The sequence below is a fragment of the Heterodontus francisci genome, chromosome 35 (assembly GCF_036365525.1).
Source record: "Heterodontus francisci isolate sHetFra1 chromosome 35, sHetFra1.hap1, whole genome shotgun sequence".
In the NCBI taxonomy this organism is placed as follows: Eukaryota; Metazoa; Chordata; class Chondrichthyes; order Heterodontiformes; family Heterodontidae; genus Heterodontus; species Heterodontus francisci.
In genome coordinates this window covers 42922334-42939948 of record NC_090405.1, presented here as the reverse complement: position 1 = coordinate 42939948, position 17615 = coordinate 42922334, and the positions used below count along the sequence as shown (strand labels likewise).

The window sequence follows — 17615 nt, the reverse complement described above, 5'->3', positions numbered from 1 at the left end:
CTTGCTCCCTAAATGTTCTCTCAGCCTTAATCGCCAAGTGAGGGAGAACATGGTTATGAGCGAGTTTCAGATTGCATCATAAACTGAGAGTCCCAATGTTCTGTAAGATATTTTTGACCATCATTTATTTTCCCTGCACCATACTTCAGGAAATTGTAATCTCTAGACAGTGAAAGTCTTCAAGATTTCCTCTGAAACCTCACAACTCTCTTGAGTTGGGAAATCTAATCCTCTCTTCTATTTGACAAATAGATGTCAGATTAGGCAGGTGTCATGCAGACCCCCACCTGCCAAGAATGAGGCATATTAATTTTGTCAAATGAACATTAATTTTAAACTTTTGCTGGAGTGAAGAAATGACTTGTTAAAGAGATCACCAGACATTTGGGCTGGAAGGACATTTGCGTACTAAGAGACGCTGCTTGTGGAGACAAAGGACTATTCCCTGCTCCAATTAACCCAAATGGATTTTGATGACCAGACATTGAAGGTGTAAGGAAGCACATTCCAGGGAATGCTAAGAAATACAATCCACAAACGCAGAAGTGGATAAGCCGGTTAGTCACATGACTGACCTGCTGGCCAACTTGGTTTTGAAATTGTGCCACACAGAAAGGAACAGAAGGCAGTTTGTAACTGAAGCTGGAACAAGGAAGCCTCTCTCCTGAAATGGAAACAAGAAATGCTGGAAATACTCAGCAGGTCTGGCAGCATCTGCGGAGAGAGAAGCAGAGTTAATGTTCCAGGTCAGTGATCCTTCTTCAGAACAGAAGCCTCTCTCCTGGCTGTCTCTCTGTCTCTCTCTCGCTTTCTCCCAAGCCACTGGACACAAGAAAGATACGTAAACCTCAAGAGAGAAAAGTCTCCTACATCGAAACAAGTTGAAGCGTGCACTGGGCCCCAACGAATAGCAAAACTTACCGGCAACCAAAGACTCCACATTGAACTCAAAGGACAGTAAATAACTAACAGATATTGCCTCAAACTTTTCTCCTTTATTCCTTCTAATTTTTCTGTCTCTACCTGCGTGTGTGTTTATTGTGTGTGCATGCTAGCGTGGTCACGTCACATATTTGAAGTCATTACCGGATTAGAGTTTAAGATTAATAAACTTCCACCTTTCTTGTTTAAATCTAAGAAAACCTGTCTGATTTCTTTGCCTTACAATTGGAAAGCAGTGAACAAGGATTCACTGAGGGGGAGCTAAAACACCGTGTTTTTAAAATTTAAACCCTGTTACGGTTAAACTAGGCAAAGGCTGAGATGGAACCCCTAGACCCCTGTCTCAACTGGTCATAACACAGGTTATGGGTTAAATCTGATGTTTCTGTTTCTGCTGACTTACATTGACACAGGGATGCTTTAGGAGCTGATTGTGAGATTGCCCTCAATCCTAATTACTCCTAATTACCCATCCCACCCGAGAGCCAGTTTCCCCTCAAAATGAGAAGCCAAGGCTCAGTTGGTAGCATTCTTGAGTCAGAAGCTTGAGGGTAGAAGTCCCACTCCAGAGATAAGAGCCCAAAAATCTAGGCTGATGCTTCAGTGCAGTACTAAGGTAGTGATGCATGATCAGACATGCTGTCTTGCGGACAAGATGTTAAACCGAGGCCCCATTTGCCCTCTCACGTGGGTGCAAAACATCCGAGGGCACAATATCAAAGAAGAGCCGGGGAGTTCTCTCGGTATCCTGATGAAATTTATCTCTCAACCAATGTCGGTAAAACAGAATTGCAGTTTGTGGGATCTTGCTGTGCACAAATTGGCAGCTGCATTTCCCACATTACAACAGTGACTGCGAAGCGCTTTGGGAAGTCCTGACGTTGCGAAAAGGTGCTATGTAAATGGAAGCTTTTCTTTTCTAAAAGTGGTTCCTCTCCTTGGTATCTGAGAAACTAAAAACCAAATTGGATGTTCATTCCCACTCTGTACGTGTGACATCGGTGCCAAATGGAAAGTGATTTGTACTGTCGCCAAAGGACTGGTATGGATTCAATTGGCTTGCAGGGAAGCACATTCAGTTAGATTCCAGTGTTAGATCTGAAACTGGACCGCATTTACACTGTTGTTGCAATGCCCCCTCTGAAGTGAAACCCCTGTAGGACAGTTTTGGAGTCTGAATGCACCACCACAGAACAAGCTCCTTGGGAAATGACAATTGCACAGCAATTTTAATTGGACCTCCTTTACATTAAGTGGGGAAAATGGTAAGTATTGTGATTTAATGATGACGAAAAATTGCCCCTGCTCAAAAAGTTCGTGCAAACTCTATGAATATGGGAGAGAATGTTTAACTCTTCTGGAAAAATTCAATTCGAGAAGTTAACTTTAAGCCTGGCAGGAGCTGGGGGGGGGGGGGGGGGGGACTTGAGAGCCAGTTTGGGCTCATCAGAGATTCAGGTTTATATATTCTTTGGGATAAAACGCGTCGGGCGCAGGGATCCGGCGGAATCCCCTTGGAAGAAAAGTCCATTGGCGGACGAGTTGCTTCAGTCTTGGAGCAGTTTGTTACTGGAGTCGGGAAGAGGCAGCGGGGGAGGATGTGAACAGAGAGGGTGCAGGAGAGAAGGGGCGACGCGAAGGTCAGTCGCTGCATTAAGTGTCACTGCACAGCACTGAGAGCATATGAGGCAAAGAGTTGGCTGGGAATCTTGCCTCTCTTCACCATCACCTTGTCCCAACATGTCCAGTGTGGAGCTGTGTGCAGTCGGGGAGCAGCGCCGCCAGGAAATCTGAGCGTGTCGCCTTTATGCGGAGGAAAGAAGATCTGAAAGTTTTCAAGGCATCTGGAGAAGTTGGTGCCCGGCTCGGGATGGAAGGGGCGAGGCGGCTCCTGCTGCTGCAGGCTGTGCTGGGCTGCCCACTTCCCTGGTTAGTTTCCCTGCGCTTTCAGCTGGTGGGCACCCAGGAGCCGGGAGAGGGGCGCTGGGGGCAGATGATCCAATGGGAGGACAACGGGCGAGTCTACAGCCTCCTCAGCAGCGGCTCTGAGTACCTCCCCGCCCGCCAGGCCACCCCTCAGAGCAACCCCAGGGTCTGGCTGGGAGGCTCCACCAGGAACCCCAGCCGACAGCTTCGCCCTGGGGGCACTGGCCGCCGCCAGGCTCCATCCCAGCCAGTCAGGGTTGGCTCCGAGACGGTCAGGGGTCAAACGAGGCACCCTTTTGGTTTTGGACAAGTACCTGACAACTGGAGGCAAGGAACATTTGGAGATCCCAGCAACACTCATCGGTACCTACCGTCCTCTCCAAGGCAAGACACCAGGTCCAGACAACACCAGACCAGCTTCTCAGAATCCTCTTTTGTGCAACCATCTTACCCACGTTTTCCAGTTGCTCAGCCATCCTATCCCAACTCTTATGACCCCAGCTATGAATATGGTTCACCAAGGGGCTTCGATGCCCTGGATGAAAGCATTCCTTATCGCAGAGTGCCTGGAAGCTTGCCTCCGGAAGGTAGGGGCTACCCCTATCAGCCCAGGACGAGATATGATGAGTATGGAGAAAATGTCTATCCTTACAGACCCCAGAATCAATTTCCCGTTCAGGAGCGATACAACATCCCCCAGCAGCCTTCCGCTTTTGATGGACTTGATAGAAGATACATGCACAGTTTGTACGATGAGAGCAGGGGGCAAGTGGCTCCGACAGGGGAGGATCCATCGCCCCTCTCACCATCTGGCGCTGACAGAAACCCTGCAATTCAAGTCCCAGGCCCATCCTCCGAGGCTGGCCATTTAAGCCCAAGAGTGAACTCCGAAGGTGCAGGTGCTGGGTTCTACCCATTTATCCGCAATGTCCCAGTAGATCCATACTCTTCATCCCGCTACGTTGATCCAAATGCTCCTGCCACAAATTTGGAACAATATGCACTTCGGAGAGTGGATCCCAACAGTGGGACTGAACAACTAAGACGCCATGTTTCTCCACCACGTATGGCCCTGGGGAGTGTATATAGACCAGACCAAGCCAGCAGAGGTACTGTTTTTAAAATGTGTAACAGGTTGTCAAACAGATACTTGGTTTTGCTGTTGGAACAGAATCCAACACAAAATTATTGTTTTCTTCAAGCATGATTGAAATTCTTAAAATGTTTGCATGTCACATCTGTCTTGTTGCTCAGTGCAGTTCCCCCATCGCACACGCTAATTAGAAAGAGACAAGTTTATAAGCCGTTGAAGTTCATTTTTCGTGCCATGTTTCCTGAATAAATGCCTATCAGCAGATGAAAATTAAAACCCCTTTAATGTCTTCAGGCTTGCAGTAGTCTAATACCAAACCAATATTTGGAGATTATTTCTCATCATTAATGGTCATATTTTGAGCATTGTTGTAGGTATTGGAAGATGCAATATTCTGGTCCCACTGCAATCAACTTCCTTTTTCCACTCATAAAGCAAGAAGGACTTAGATTTTTTTGGAACACTTTCATGACCTCAGGACATCCTACACTTTTTGAAATGTGGTTACTGCTTTATTGTAGGAAATGCAGCAGCTAATTTGCACACACCAAGCTCCCACAAACAGCAATGAGATAATGCTGAGGTAATCAGTTTTTGATACTGTTTGTGGTAAACTATTGATCAGGACATGGAGATGATCTCCCCTGCTGTTTTTCAAAATAGTGTAGTGGAATCTTTTATGTCTAGCTAGAGGGCAGGCAGGGCCTCAGTTTAACAAATGAGTCTTAGTTGAATGACCTTATATGACCTTGTTTTTCTTATATATATAAATGACCTGGACTTGGGTACAGAGCGTAATTTCAAAGTTTGAGGATGCGACAAAATTTGGCAACCTAGTAGTGAGCAAGATAGTGCAGACATCAGGAGGACAAAGAGCGAATAGTGAAATGGGCAGACACATGGCAGTTACAATTTAAGTAATAAGTGTGAAGTGCTGCTCTTTGGGGGAAAAAAGCACGGTGATGCACTATAATCCAAATGATACTATTTTGAGGGGAGTGCAAGAGAAGAGGGAAGGAAAAGTGCATATTCACAAATCTGTCAAAGTGGCAGGGCAGGTTTCTCAGTCTGTTAAGAACGCAAACAGGGTACTTGGCTTTGTACATAGGGGCACTGAATACAAAAACAAGGAAGTTGTGCTAAACTTTTACAAATCTCTGGTTAACCTGGCTTAAACCTACAAAGTCTTGGAATCTGCTTTTTGTGAGTAAGTGGACTCTCGGGTCAGTCAGAGGTAAATCGTTTTTTGTGAAGGGTGTTGGCAGATTTATAGCTGCTTCTAAATCTTTAGCTCCAGTTTAAAAGAAGCCAGCATGAATTTTTAAAATATACTTTTGACACTTGGAACTGTGACATCTGAAATCACACCTTGAAAGCTGTGTGGGTATGTTGTATAACTTTACATCCTGTGTCAAGTTTTTTGGTCGCAATTTTATGTCAACTTTTCCCATTGTATATTCGTATGTCCACTGTCAACATCCATTGCCAGTTTGTTGATGAACTAATTAAATCAATGAATGCTTTCTTCCAAAAAATGACACAGAAATCTTGAATGTCTTAAATGCTAAAATACTTCAAAAATACATATTTCACATAACATGGTTAAATTTATCAATGGAATTGCTTTTATGCCTTTTAATACCTTCATTTAAGTCTTTATTTAAAGGCTTCTAGGCTTGGATTTGATCGGGTGAGATTTTAACTCATTCAAAATCCACTTGTACAGAGTTGAAATCAGGCCTGATATTTTTAACCAAAGTGTTGACTCTCATCAGCTGAAAGCAAACCCTGTCAATCAGAGCATATGCAGTAATCGTAATTCCCTGGATCCATTGGCGAGCCAAGTGGTTGGATTATAGCTCCCTTTCTCAAAGTCTCTCTCTTAAAATCAATTTCATTGGTTTCCAAAATTATTTCAAGAAAAGTGAGAGGATATATTTCAAGTGCTTTATTCAGGTAAAATTTGCATTGCCTTTTCAAAACAAAGAGACTGTGTGCAAGAGAGTAGAACAAACATGACAAATTGCTAATTACATACCTGGTGTAGTTTTTGTTGTGACATGGGTTATACTTTTTTGAACTTCAGATAGCATATTAAGCTGAGAGGGGGGAAAAAAAATCCTAACTCTCTTTAAAAAAAAAAAGTAATTTTGAAAGTAACAGAAACTTTTATCTCTTGACTTTCATATATGTGTTAATAATTATAAAATGTGCTACAAGCCTCATTTGCATGGTATATGTAGCCAATCAAGTCTCATGCTAAGTTTCAAAGCATTGGATGAGGCTTTCCGCCCAGTGTGTGCCTTGCTCCTAGATAATGGAATGTATACTGGAGTGGAATGTTAAGTAATGACCCTGGCTTTATTTGGAGCAAGGTTGCTGTTGTTTCATGAAATGTTGGATTCTAGTTTTTTGGTCTCTTTGGCATTTTGTTATTTGGTCTCTCTACTTGTGCATTGATCATCTTGCATAATTCTATTTCCCCCTAAATGTCTGCCATTTTACGGAAGCCTTCAGTTTCCTGCAACACACTGTCCTGGCATTTTGGCACATTCGGTCGGAGTTAATAAAGTTGGGAGGATGAGAATCGCTCAGGTTGTCCCCGTAGTGCTGCATGAATTGGATGAGGAGGAGTAGTTGATGAGAGCGCACTTAATGTTGGGCCCTTATATGCAAATGAGCACACTCGGTTCAGTTTGCCTTTGGGTGCTGCTCATTTTTTCAGTCGCCATACTCTAACCATTACAACAAGCTCTTCTGCATTTTAAAACAGGTGGTTGTCATTTAATGGGCCCGGCTCTGATTATGAGCATCTGACATACATTTAAAAAAAATCTTGACTCTGTCTCTTTAAAAAAAAAATTTGGATGGTGTGAAACAGGAACAAACAAAGTAAGAGTACTGGCTGAATTTCTGTTAGCTCAGTACACAGTGAGGGAATCTATGAAGGTACAAAGAGCTACAGTGTGTGGTCAGGGTCCACACATCTGATTTGGGAAATAATGAATAGGAAGGCGTGTGTCTGACACAGTTTTAACTGTGCTTTTTGGTTGAAATGCAACATCGGATCGTCACTAATAAACCCAATAAGTAATTCAGGAGAAACCTCTTCATGCAGAGGGTGGTGAGAATATGGAATTAGCTACCTTTGGCAATAGTTAAGATGAATAGCAGAGATGCATTTAAGGGCAAGCCAGATATGCACATGAGGGAGAAAGGAATAGAAGGATATGCTGATAGTGTGAGATGAGGAAACTTGTGTGGAGCATTAACACCAGCATGGACTAGTAGGGCCGAATGGCCTTCATCTGTTTTGAGAATTCTATAGCATCATAGCACAGTTCTTGAGAGTGGTTTCATTGGGCTTTCAGCGAAGTTGTTTCTCTCTGCCCAGTGTGGGTGTCCCAACTGTCGATGGATGCGCTGATTTCGATGATTGTTTCGGTGTAAAGGTGAAGCTGAAGTCTAAGATAATCTCTGATGTAGTGGCACTCCTATTCATTTCTACCTTTAAGTTCTCTATTGTCATTAGGTGCTGTATCCCATTCACCAATCTGTAGGTGTAGGGGGAAAAAAACCCCACCCTTTTGAGCCTCTGATTGTTCCCCCCGCCCCCCCGCATCCTTGCCTGGAGCTGCTGGAGGATAGATCCATGGCTAACGGCAGATGCTGGGAGTACACTGTGGGACTGCATTGTACTTAAGTCTAATTTCATCCTTATCTGACATCCACATTTTCGAGCACAGGTTCTGAATCAGTTGACTGTTAATCATACAGCAGTGAAAGGAGCGGAGCATGAAGGACATAATTCTTTAAAAAAATTTCATGTATATACTGGTTTACATCACTATAATAGCTGATTGTGCCATCCTTGATATTTCCTACAATTTGACGATTTCAGGTCAGTTTCATAACCCTTTGCGTAGGCAATATTTAGAATGGGGCATAGATTGGTTCCTGTGTTAAATAAAAACCTAAAGTGCTGGCAATACTCAGCAGGTCTGGTAGCATCTGTGGAGAGAGAAGCAGAGTTAACGTTTCAGGTCAGTGACCCTTCATCAGAACTGGCAATGGTTAGAAATGTAATAGGTTTTAAACAAGTCAAGTGGGGGTTGGGGGGCAAGAGAACAAAAGGGAAGATGTTGATAGGACTGAAGGCTAGAGGGATTAACTGACAAGGAGGTCAAGGGGCAAAGGCAAAGAGAGTGTGCTAATGGTGTGGTGTTACGACCAGGTGAGACAGGGGTCTAGAGGTTCTCCCTCGGTCTTTGCCTGGTTTAACTGTAACAGGGTTTAATTTTAATAACACCGTGTTTTAGCTTCCACCTCAGTGAATCCTTGTTCACTGATTTCCAATTGTAAGGCAAAGAAATCAGACAGGTTTTCTTAGATTTAAACAAGAAAGGTGGAAGTTTATTAATCTTAAACTCTAATTTGGTTAGCGAGTACGAATATGTAACATGACCACGTTAGCATGCATACGTGACAAACACACACGCAGATAGAGACAGAAAAATTAGAAGGAATAAAGGAGAAAAGTTTGAGGCTGTATCTGGCAGTTATTTATGGTCCTTTAAGTTCAATGTGGAGTCTTTGGATGTCGGTAAGTTTTGCTGTTCGTTGGGGCCCAGTGCATACTTCAACTTGTTTCATGTAGGAGTCTTTTCTCTTTTGAGGTTTAAGTAACTTCATTGGGTCCAGAGATTGGTGAGAAAGCGAGAGAGAGCTAGCCAGGAGAGAGGCTGTCTTGTTCCAAATTCAGCTGCGCTCTGCAGTCTGAATTCAAACTGTCCTGTGTAGAGTTCAAAAAGTCTGGACCAGCCGGTTAGTCATGTGACCAGCTGGCTTAACCACTCCTGTGTTTGTATATACCAAAGCTCTCAGTTGGGGGGGGTTGCGGGGGTGTAGTACTGTCTCTTACCCCGACAAGATGGGGATCCCCATTGCCCAGCCCAATCTTTGTTAATTGAATCAGTGAGCAATTCTTTTGTCTCTCCAAGCACTGTATGTTAGTATGCAAATGTCCTCCAGCCAAGTGTCTGGTGATCTCTTTTCAAACAAGTCATTTAGTCACTCCAGCAACAGTTTAAAATTAATGTTCATGACAAAATTAGTATGCCTCCTTGTTGGCAGGTGGGGTCTTCATGACAGTGGTGAAAGACAAAGCATTAGTGCAGAGAGAGTGTTATTGATGGAATAATGAGCCAAAAGCACAAGCATAGGCAGGCACATGGTTTAAAAAAAAAAGAACAGAACAAAATAAAATAAAAATAAAAAAGGGGCCAGTCATGCTGTGAAATTATTGAACTCATTGTTCAGTCCGGTAGGCTGTAGTGTGCCGAATCGGAAAATGAGGTGCTGTACCTCGAGCTTGCGCTGATGTTCACTGGAACACTGCAGCAATCCCAGGACAGAGATGTGGGGATGAGAGCAAGGGGGTGTGCTGTTTCCTGTGTTCTTGGGTTTATTTATGAAGAAACCATTAGCAAATAATATCCTTTATATCTATTAAAGCTCAAGTCTGCCAAGAATCTAGCCAATGCCAGTTGTTATAAATGTAAAGCCCAGACATTTCATTTTGGGTTCTTCTGATCAGGAGCCTGAATTTGACAAGCTATGTACTGACCTCCATTACACCTCGGGAGAACTTGCAAGCAGATGCGGTTATCTGGCATTCCCACAGCAAGTGCATCAGGAGTCATACACTGGCACTAACTACTGAGTGAGGGTTGTAGAATCAGGGTTAGGTGGCAATTGCAACCTGCCCATTGGCGTCACGTCCAAAATGATAATGTAGCTTGGCTTCGACCTTATTCTTTTCAAAAGTACACTGTCAAAGGTGCCATTTTTTTGGATGAGACATTAAACCAAGGCCCCGTCTGCCCTCTCAGGTGAGTGTAAAAGATCCCATGGCACTATTTTGAAGAATAGCAGTGGACTTATCCCTGGTGTCCAGGCCAATACTTATCTCTCAGTCAACATCACAAAAAACAGATTATCTGGTCATTATCACATTGCTGTTTGTGGGAGCTTGCTATTTGGCTGCCGTGTTTCCTATATTATAACAGTGACTATGTTTTAAAAGTACTTCATTGGCTATAAAGCGCTTTGGGATGTTCGGGGGTTATGAAAGGCACTATATAAATGCAAGTCTTTGTAAGGAAGAAATGAATGGTTTCATTGGGTCAAGTAATGATTGTTGAATTACAGCATTTGTGATTCTTCTTGCAATGATCTAAAAAGTGAACAATTTAAATGGTTTATTTTTAAATTGAGAAAATGTAGGTGAAGGATCGTGGTCGATTAATGCAGGTCAACATCTGGGCCGAAAGAACTGTTAAATGTTTGGAGGGCCCAGTATATTATCTCAACTCTCACTTACCCTGTCACCCGCTGGTAGATGACTGAGCACTTAGTGATAAAAGTCCACTTTGAGACCTGCACATTTTTGCCAGTTCGACAAAAAGGAAAACCTTTTTAATGGGGGTCTGCAAAAAGACAGGTAATAATTTTCTTTTCTTGGCGTCAAAAAAAAGGTAGAAGGCCAGACCCACAGCCAAAGCATTTGTGCGTTGCAAAAGGTAAAGGATTTGAGCTAAGTCAGTGATTGTCCTGATTAAACCTATCCTCGCAGTTATGGTATCTACTTCTGTCAGTGATCTCTTTAACGTCAGTTCACAGTTCTGTTCCTCCCATTCCATTGCTGTTTGATCCTGGTATCATATCAATTTGGGAGGATCAGATGTCTGGGAAATTTCCTGTGCTTTTGAAATTTTGTACAATGAGACTCCTGCCGCACCAGATAGGGTTTGGTGTTCGTTCAGGAATCGGAGATTCTTTTAATAGTATGAATTAATGTTTGATAACTGGGTGATACATGACTGGCTGAGGCTTGCATTAACTGTGACCTTCATGTTGAGGGATTTCAAGAGTTTGAAAAAGTGTTTCAGATTGATGGAATGAATGGGGCAAGAACCTGGCAGATTATCGATGGAAAGGAAATGATACAAACTGGGCAGGGGGAGTGGTCTCCCTGTACTGCGAACAGGCCAGCCAAAAAAAGTCATTGATGCATGGAGATGATATAACAAAGGCTGCTCTCTCCTACCCTTCAGTCTCATGGAAATGTATATAATTCTTAGAGGGCTTGACAGGGTAGATGCTGAGAGGCTGGTTCCCCCTGGCTGGAGAGTCTAGAACAAGGGAGTCACAATCTCAGAATGAGAGGTCAACCATTTAGGATTGAGATGAGCAGCGATTTCTTCACTCGGAGGGTTGTGAGTCTTTGGAATTCTCTACCCCAGAGGGTTCTGGATGCTCAGTCAAAACTGAGATCAGTAGATTTTTGAATACTGAAGGAATCGAGGGGATGCGGTGGGAAAGTGGAGTTGAGGTAGATGATCAGCCATGATTTTATTGAATGGCGGAGCAGGCTCGAGGGGCTGCGAAGCGTACTCCTGCTCCTATTTCTTGTGTTCCTACACTCTTCAGTTGAATCAGATGCAAAGTCTAGGAAACAGATCAGAAAATGATGGCCAGGGGCTTTTCACCAGCAAATGATTTCCAGTCATTAACTTTAGAGGACAGGACGTTGCAGACTGGAAGTGTGTAGAAGCAGAGAACCTCAGACAGTAAGAGTAATTTTATTAATTAATAAAAAATCTGGAATTGAAAGCTAGCCTCAATGATAGTTTCATGAAACTATCATTGATTGTCATAAAATCCCATCTGGTTCACTAATGTCCTCTAGGGAAGGAAATCTGCCATCCTTACCTGGTCTGGCCTACATGTGACTCCAGATCCACAGCAATGTGATTGGTTCTTAACTGCCCTCTGATATGGCCTAGCAAGCCACTCGGTTGTCAAGGGCAATTAGGGTTGGGCAACAAATGCTGGCCTTGCCAGTGACGTCCGCATCCCATGAAAGAATGTAAAAAAAACCGCACTTTTATGGTCTGTTTTCAAAATGTAAAAAATGTCCAGTAAATCTTTAATGTTTTTCTAATGAGCTAGCAGTAGAACCTGATACTCGAGTGAAATTTAATCAAATATCAATGCTTTCCTTCCAGCTTCTCCAGTCTTCTATTCTGCATAGCTGACGGGTGCATTCACTCTGGAGGGGGGGAGGATGATAGGTACATGGCTTCATCAACTTTGTTGGTTTCGAATCTTGAAGACCTTTTCATGCCTCTTGCAACCTCTAATCGACAGCTACCGCATTTTATTTTTGTTGTCTTATAGATTACCTTCTCACCCGTGACTGGCCACCCCCATCTCTCTCTTCCAAGTCTTTCTTTTATTAATACTAGCCCAAGCCTAAGGAGGAGGTCAGTTCATGTTAGAATGCCCCACTTTTATTCCTGCTAAGCTCCAAGCTCACTGTTGTACTTGTACTTTCCCTGCTCTGCGGTTCTCATTCTGGAAAAATTGTGACTTATTGCAAAGCCTCCTACACTGATGCATTATTTCTCAGGACCTTAGAACATTAGGAATTTTTATCTCCATCGCTCTTCCCACTCCTCCTCCCTGCTCCAGAGTTCCAACTCTTTCTACATGGTTGCACAGATGTAATACAGATGTCACATGCTGCCAACCTAGGCCACGCGGCACTTTAAACTCATTCTATATGGACATAGGCAGACTTTAGTCTTGCATGAGTTAATAGTAAAAGGCCTCACTGACATTAATTGTACCTTTTGAGCAAAACAAAAACCCCATTTCTATACTTCAGTAAATAACTGGTGTATATTGAGATCCTGGCCCATTACTTGTAGATTCTTATCTGTATTTAGATGAATGAAAGGAAAAACACTGATTTTTCCACACGTGGCTTACAATGGAAAGATCTAATATATAATCTTGTGACTGAGCCACAGTGCTGGAAAGTTCCATTGTGCATGCTGTTTTGTTTACCCCAGCAAATTGTCAGTGAATGGCAAGCCTTGGCTGAATATTTCAACTTTTAATTAAATATTGTAACAAAAAGAAGATAAACTGATCTGAAATTACAATAAATGGTTGTAACCCATAGCTATTCAGGCACCACTCCTAACTCCTCCATCCCTGGCTCCGATCTGCGAAGAGGCATGGGATATTCTTTGTACAATTAAAGACAAAATAAGGAATGTGAGTTGTTACTGCTAAACCAATGTGAGAAGCAACTACATTTCTATGCTTTACAAACTGACTTGAAAAAAAAAAATGCTGATTTAATGCAGCTCCCAATTTTGAAAATGCGAACCAGCCAGATGTTGGTAATGCAGAGGAAACAATTTTTAGTTTTGATTTTATAAACCATTTGGTCAAAGTTTTCAATATATTAAGAGGAAAAGATATGGTAGATTGGGAGAAACTATTTCTGCTGGTTGGGGAGTCTCAGACTTTGGGGGTCAGTCAGAAAGTTAGAGCCAGATCTTTCCAGGAGTGAAATTCAGAAACACTTCATCATGCAAAGGATGGTAGAAGTTTAGAACTCTCTTGCACAAGTGACAATTGATGCTAGATCAATTGCAAATTTTAAAACTGAGGGTGATAGATTTTTGTTATCCAAAGACGTTAAAGGATTTGGGGCCAAGGTGGGTATCTAGAGATAGGGCACAAATTAGCCGTGATGCCATTGAACGGTGGAACAGGTTCAAGGGGATAAATGGCCTATGTTCCGAAGACCAATTTAACTTATTAGAAAACGTTTAGAGCGGCATTAACATTGCAACATGACTGCACCAGGTCAAGCTGTGATGGTTGGTATAAGCGCCTCAGGCAGTCACACATGAAGATACTGTCAAAATCCTGCTTCGGTTAAGTCATGTTCATCCTCCATGCCTTTATCTGCACCTGTTGGTACTTTCCATCATCACCCTCTTTCACGTTCCATGCCACCCATGCACAGAATCTCCGATCAGTGCTAAGTCACTTTATCTCGATCTCCTCCATGCCTTTCATTGGAACAATGAAAACACTGTTCATCACAAACCTGGGACATGGGTTCAAATCCCACCACAGCTGCTGCTGAAATTTAAATTCAGTTAATTAATAAAAAAAATCTGGAATTGACAGCTAGTCTCAGTAATGGTGTCATGAAACTGTCATCAATTGTTGTAAAAGCCCGTCAGGTTCACTAATGTCCTATAGGGAAGGAAATCTGCCATCCATACACCGTCTGGCCTACATGTGACTTCAGACCCATAGCAATGTGGTTGACTCTTAACCGCCCTCTGAAATGGCCTAGCAAGCCCCGCAGTTGTTAAGGGCAATTAGGGATGGGCAACAAATGCTGGCATTGCCAGCGACACCCACATCCCATGAAAGAATAAAAATATCAAGGTCTTTCCCAGTGAGTGAATATCAAGTATAGTCTTAATCTGAAAAGAGATTGAAGGACAGGGGATAATTCTGCTAAGGTGTGCAGATATAATTCTGTCCTTATTTCTAAGTAACGCTTTGATCATGTGAATAATTATAGTTATATGACACTGCTGAGGGCAATTTGGGAAGCACAGAAGTCGGGTTTGTTGGCACTTGGGAGTTTCCCTGCAGTGTAGGCTCAGGAGCTCGATGATGTAAACGTGAGGTGCTGCAGCACCACCACTGGTAAGTGGGTGTAATCACAACGTGACAAGTTTACATAGGCAGTTTCCATTACAAATGTAGACATGGACATTTTTAAATAGCAAATGTTGGCGTAAAAGTGTGAAATATGTGACAACATGAAATAAGGTTTCCTATATAGAAACTGCATGCAGTTGTAAGATTTTTAATATGTTATAAAAAAATGATTGTCCTCTTCCAACCCTCCCCAAGTTAATATCATATTACTATACTTTGGGCAGCATGACCAGTAAATGGGGCAACACTCATTTACTTGGCATTCAGGGAACAATTGTGTTCGACAAATTATCAGAGGACATACTTTTTGTGTTTATGGGACGTTGACCAAGAGTTTGTTTATCTTGTTAAGGAGTCTAATATTTCAATATTAAATGAGAAAGGACTATTAAGTAGAGTTATATGGAGGGAGTCAAGTTTACATTAAAGCAGCATTCAGCAACTTAACCTCTGCTTGCAACTTCCATCTTGCAGATTTCTTCAGCCTGGTTCTAACCAGTGTGCTTAACTGACTTAAAAAAAGGGGAAAAAAAACCCCTGCATTTATATATCTCCTTTCATGACCTCAGGATATCCCAAAGTGCTTTACAGCCAATGAAGCACTTTTGAAGTGTAATCACTGTTTTAATAGAGGAAACACGGCAGGCAATTTGCAAAAAGGCAAGCTCCTTCTCATGTTGGTTGAGAGATTAATATTGGTCAGGATACTGTGACGAACTCCTCTCCTCTTCTTTGAATAGTGCCATAGGATCTTTTTCATTACCTGAGAGGGCAGCCAGGGCCTCAGTTTAATGTCTCACCTGAAAGATGGCACTTCTGACAGTGCAGCACTTCCTTGGTGGGTTTTGCACTCAGGTCGCTGAGTGGGACTCTCACCCACAACCATCTGGCTCAGAGGTGAGAGTGTTACCAACTGAGCCACAACTGATACTGAAGGAACATCTATATGTTCTGCTTAAATTAAAAGATTAACACTTACTGATGTGAAAGTAGCATCTATAAATTTTCATATTCCTATCTCATATGCAAGCGTGAGGCCATCTATTTAAGACCTAAAAAAGGACAGATCAGATTATTTCCTAAATGGTGAAAAGCTCAAAACAGTGGAGGTCCAAAGAAACTTGAGGTCCATGCGCATAGATCGTTAAAATGCCATTATCAGGTACAGAAAATAATCAACAGATTAAAGGAATTTTGGCCTTTATATCTAGAGCACTAAAATAGAATGTGATAGAATTTATGCCATCACTCTACAAAGCCCTAGTTCGATTACACTTGGAGTATTATGTTTCATTCTGAGCACCACACCTTAGAAAAGGTATATTGGCCTGATCATAGTGCAGTGTAGATTTACCAGAATGATACCTGGACTCTAAGGGTTAAGTTACGAGGGGAGATTACACAAACTTGGATTTTACTCGCTCGAATTTAGAAGTTTAAGGGGCAATTTGATCAATGTTTTTAAGATATTAAGGGGAACTGATAGGGTAGATGGAGAGAAACTACTTCTGCTGGTTGGTGAGTGTAGGACTAGAGGGTCAGAGGTTAAAAATTTAACCAAACCTTGTAGGAGTGAAAGGCAGAAACACTTCTACAAAAGGTGGTGGAAGTTTGGAACTATCTCCCGCAAATGTCAGTTGAAGCAAGGTCAGTTATTAATCTTACATCTGAGATTGCTAGATATTTGTGAACCAAAGTTAATAAAGTATCTGGGAAAGGTGGGTATATGTAGTTCTGTCACAGATCAGTCATGATCTCATTCAATAACAGGCCAGTCTTGGGGCTCAATAGCGTCCTTCTTTTCCTATGTTCCCGTATTTAAACTGATGGCTCTTTACACCTTTTCCTTACTCTGGATTCCTTTCCCTGAAATGGTGAGCCAGGCACAGAATATAAATTATATTATATCTAAAATATAGCAGCTATTGCTTTCCAGGGACATAAAAGAACTGGGGGAGAAAACGCACCTTTCAGTGCCAACATTGAAGCCAACATTTAAACAGGGCCAAATTCACATACAGGATTTGCTCGATGTGATATCAAATTTTTGTTTTGTGCAGATTGCATTGTGAACAGTGCCTATGTCCTTTGTAGGGCATTGAAACATGCTCAGTGCCCATACATGTAGCATGCCGTAATGTGCCCTGTGGCCCTTGAACCCTGTGTCTGTCGTATACTCAGCTCGTTATGACGCTGGAAAGGGTTTGAATGTGGGCAAATCCCTATAATGTATTTTGAGCACTTGGATCAGCACCTACATTAAAAAGCCTGTTGCACAGGAGTTCTCTTCCCTTTACTCTTAAAGTTGATCTGCACTTTTCAATTCTTTCTGAATGATTTTGGATCCTGCAAGCTTCAGGCTATGTTATTTGTGTCTGCTTGCCCATGATCGGCACAGATTAACCCCAGGCAACCCTGCACATGTTGTGTCTGCCTGGGCTCTCCAAATTCTAAGACACTATTAATAACATGCATGCGGGCATTTGGGCCCCTTCTCCTAAAGGTTGCCCTCTTCTCGATGAGTAACTGGCCTGTTGGGCAGAACTGCTGTTGCCTGCTGACTTGGCAGCTGGCACGCTTGATTCCACAATTCCGACATCATTTTGCGAGCCAGGAATGCTGCCTCCCTTGCTCTCAAACTATGGCCCTCAATACCCAGTGTCTCAATCTCCATTCACAGCTTAACCACTCAGAATGGGAAAGAGATAGTGGCTCTCGACGGGGGGGAAAAAAGAAATGAGTGAATCATCCTGGTTTAATGATATTAAACACATTGTTTTAGCAGTTTAGTGTGGTATTCTGGACTGTTTCTCAGCAGGAGACAAGGAGATGTTTAGGGAAAACATACCGTACTGCTCATTGCCTGAAGGTGTCTGGATAGTGTTATGTCATTACCTCACTGTAGATCTATTGAACATTTGGTACTGACATAGAGAATTATTTCTATGTACAGCTGTTGCAGGTCTACACTTTCAGTGACCTATGTAGTAACCATCACAAAGGAGTAGAAGCAGTCAACTTTTATTTCCACACCATACCCTTTGTGTGA

At 42.5% G+C, this 17615-nt stretch overlaps 1 protein-coding gene across 1 annotated transcript in view; it reads left to right on the top strand.

Annotated features, from left to right (window-relative positions):
• The first annotated feature begins 2462 nt into the window (after positions 1–2462).
• The window catches only part of loxl1 (lysyl oxidase-like 1), a 71522-nt gene continuing 56369 nt past the window's right edge, over positions 2463–17615 (top strand). Inside the window, exon 1 of the mRNA XM_068015433.1 lies at positions 2463–3977. Coding sequence (XP_067871534.1) covers positions 2750–3977 — 1228 coding nt within the window. The 5' untranslated portion in view covers positions 2463–2749. The remainder of the gene's footprint in view (positions 3978–17615) is intronic.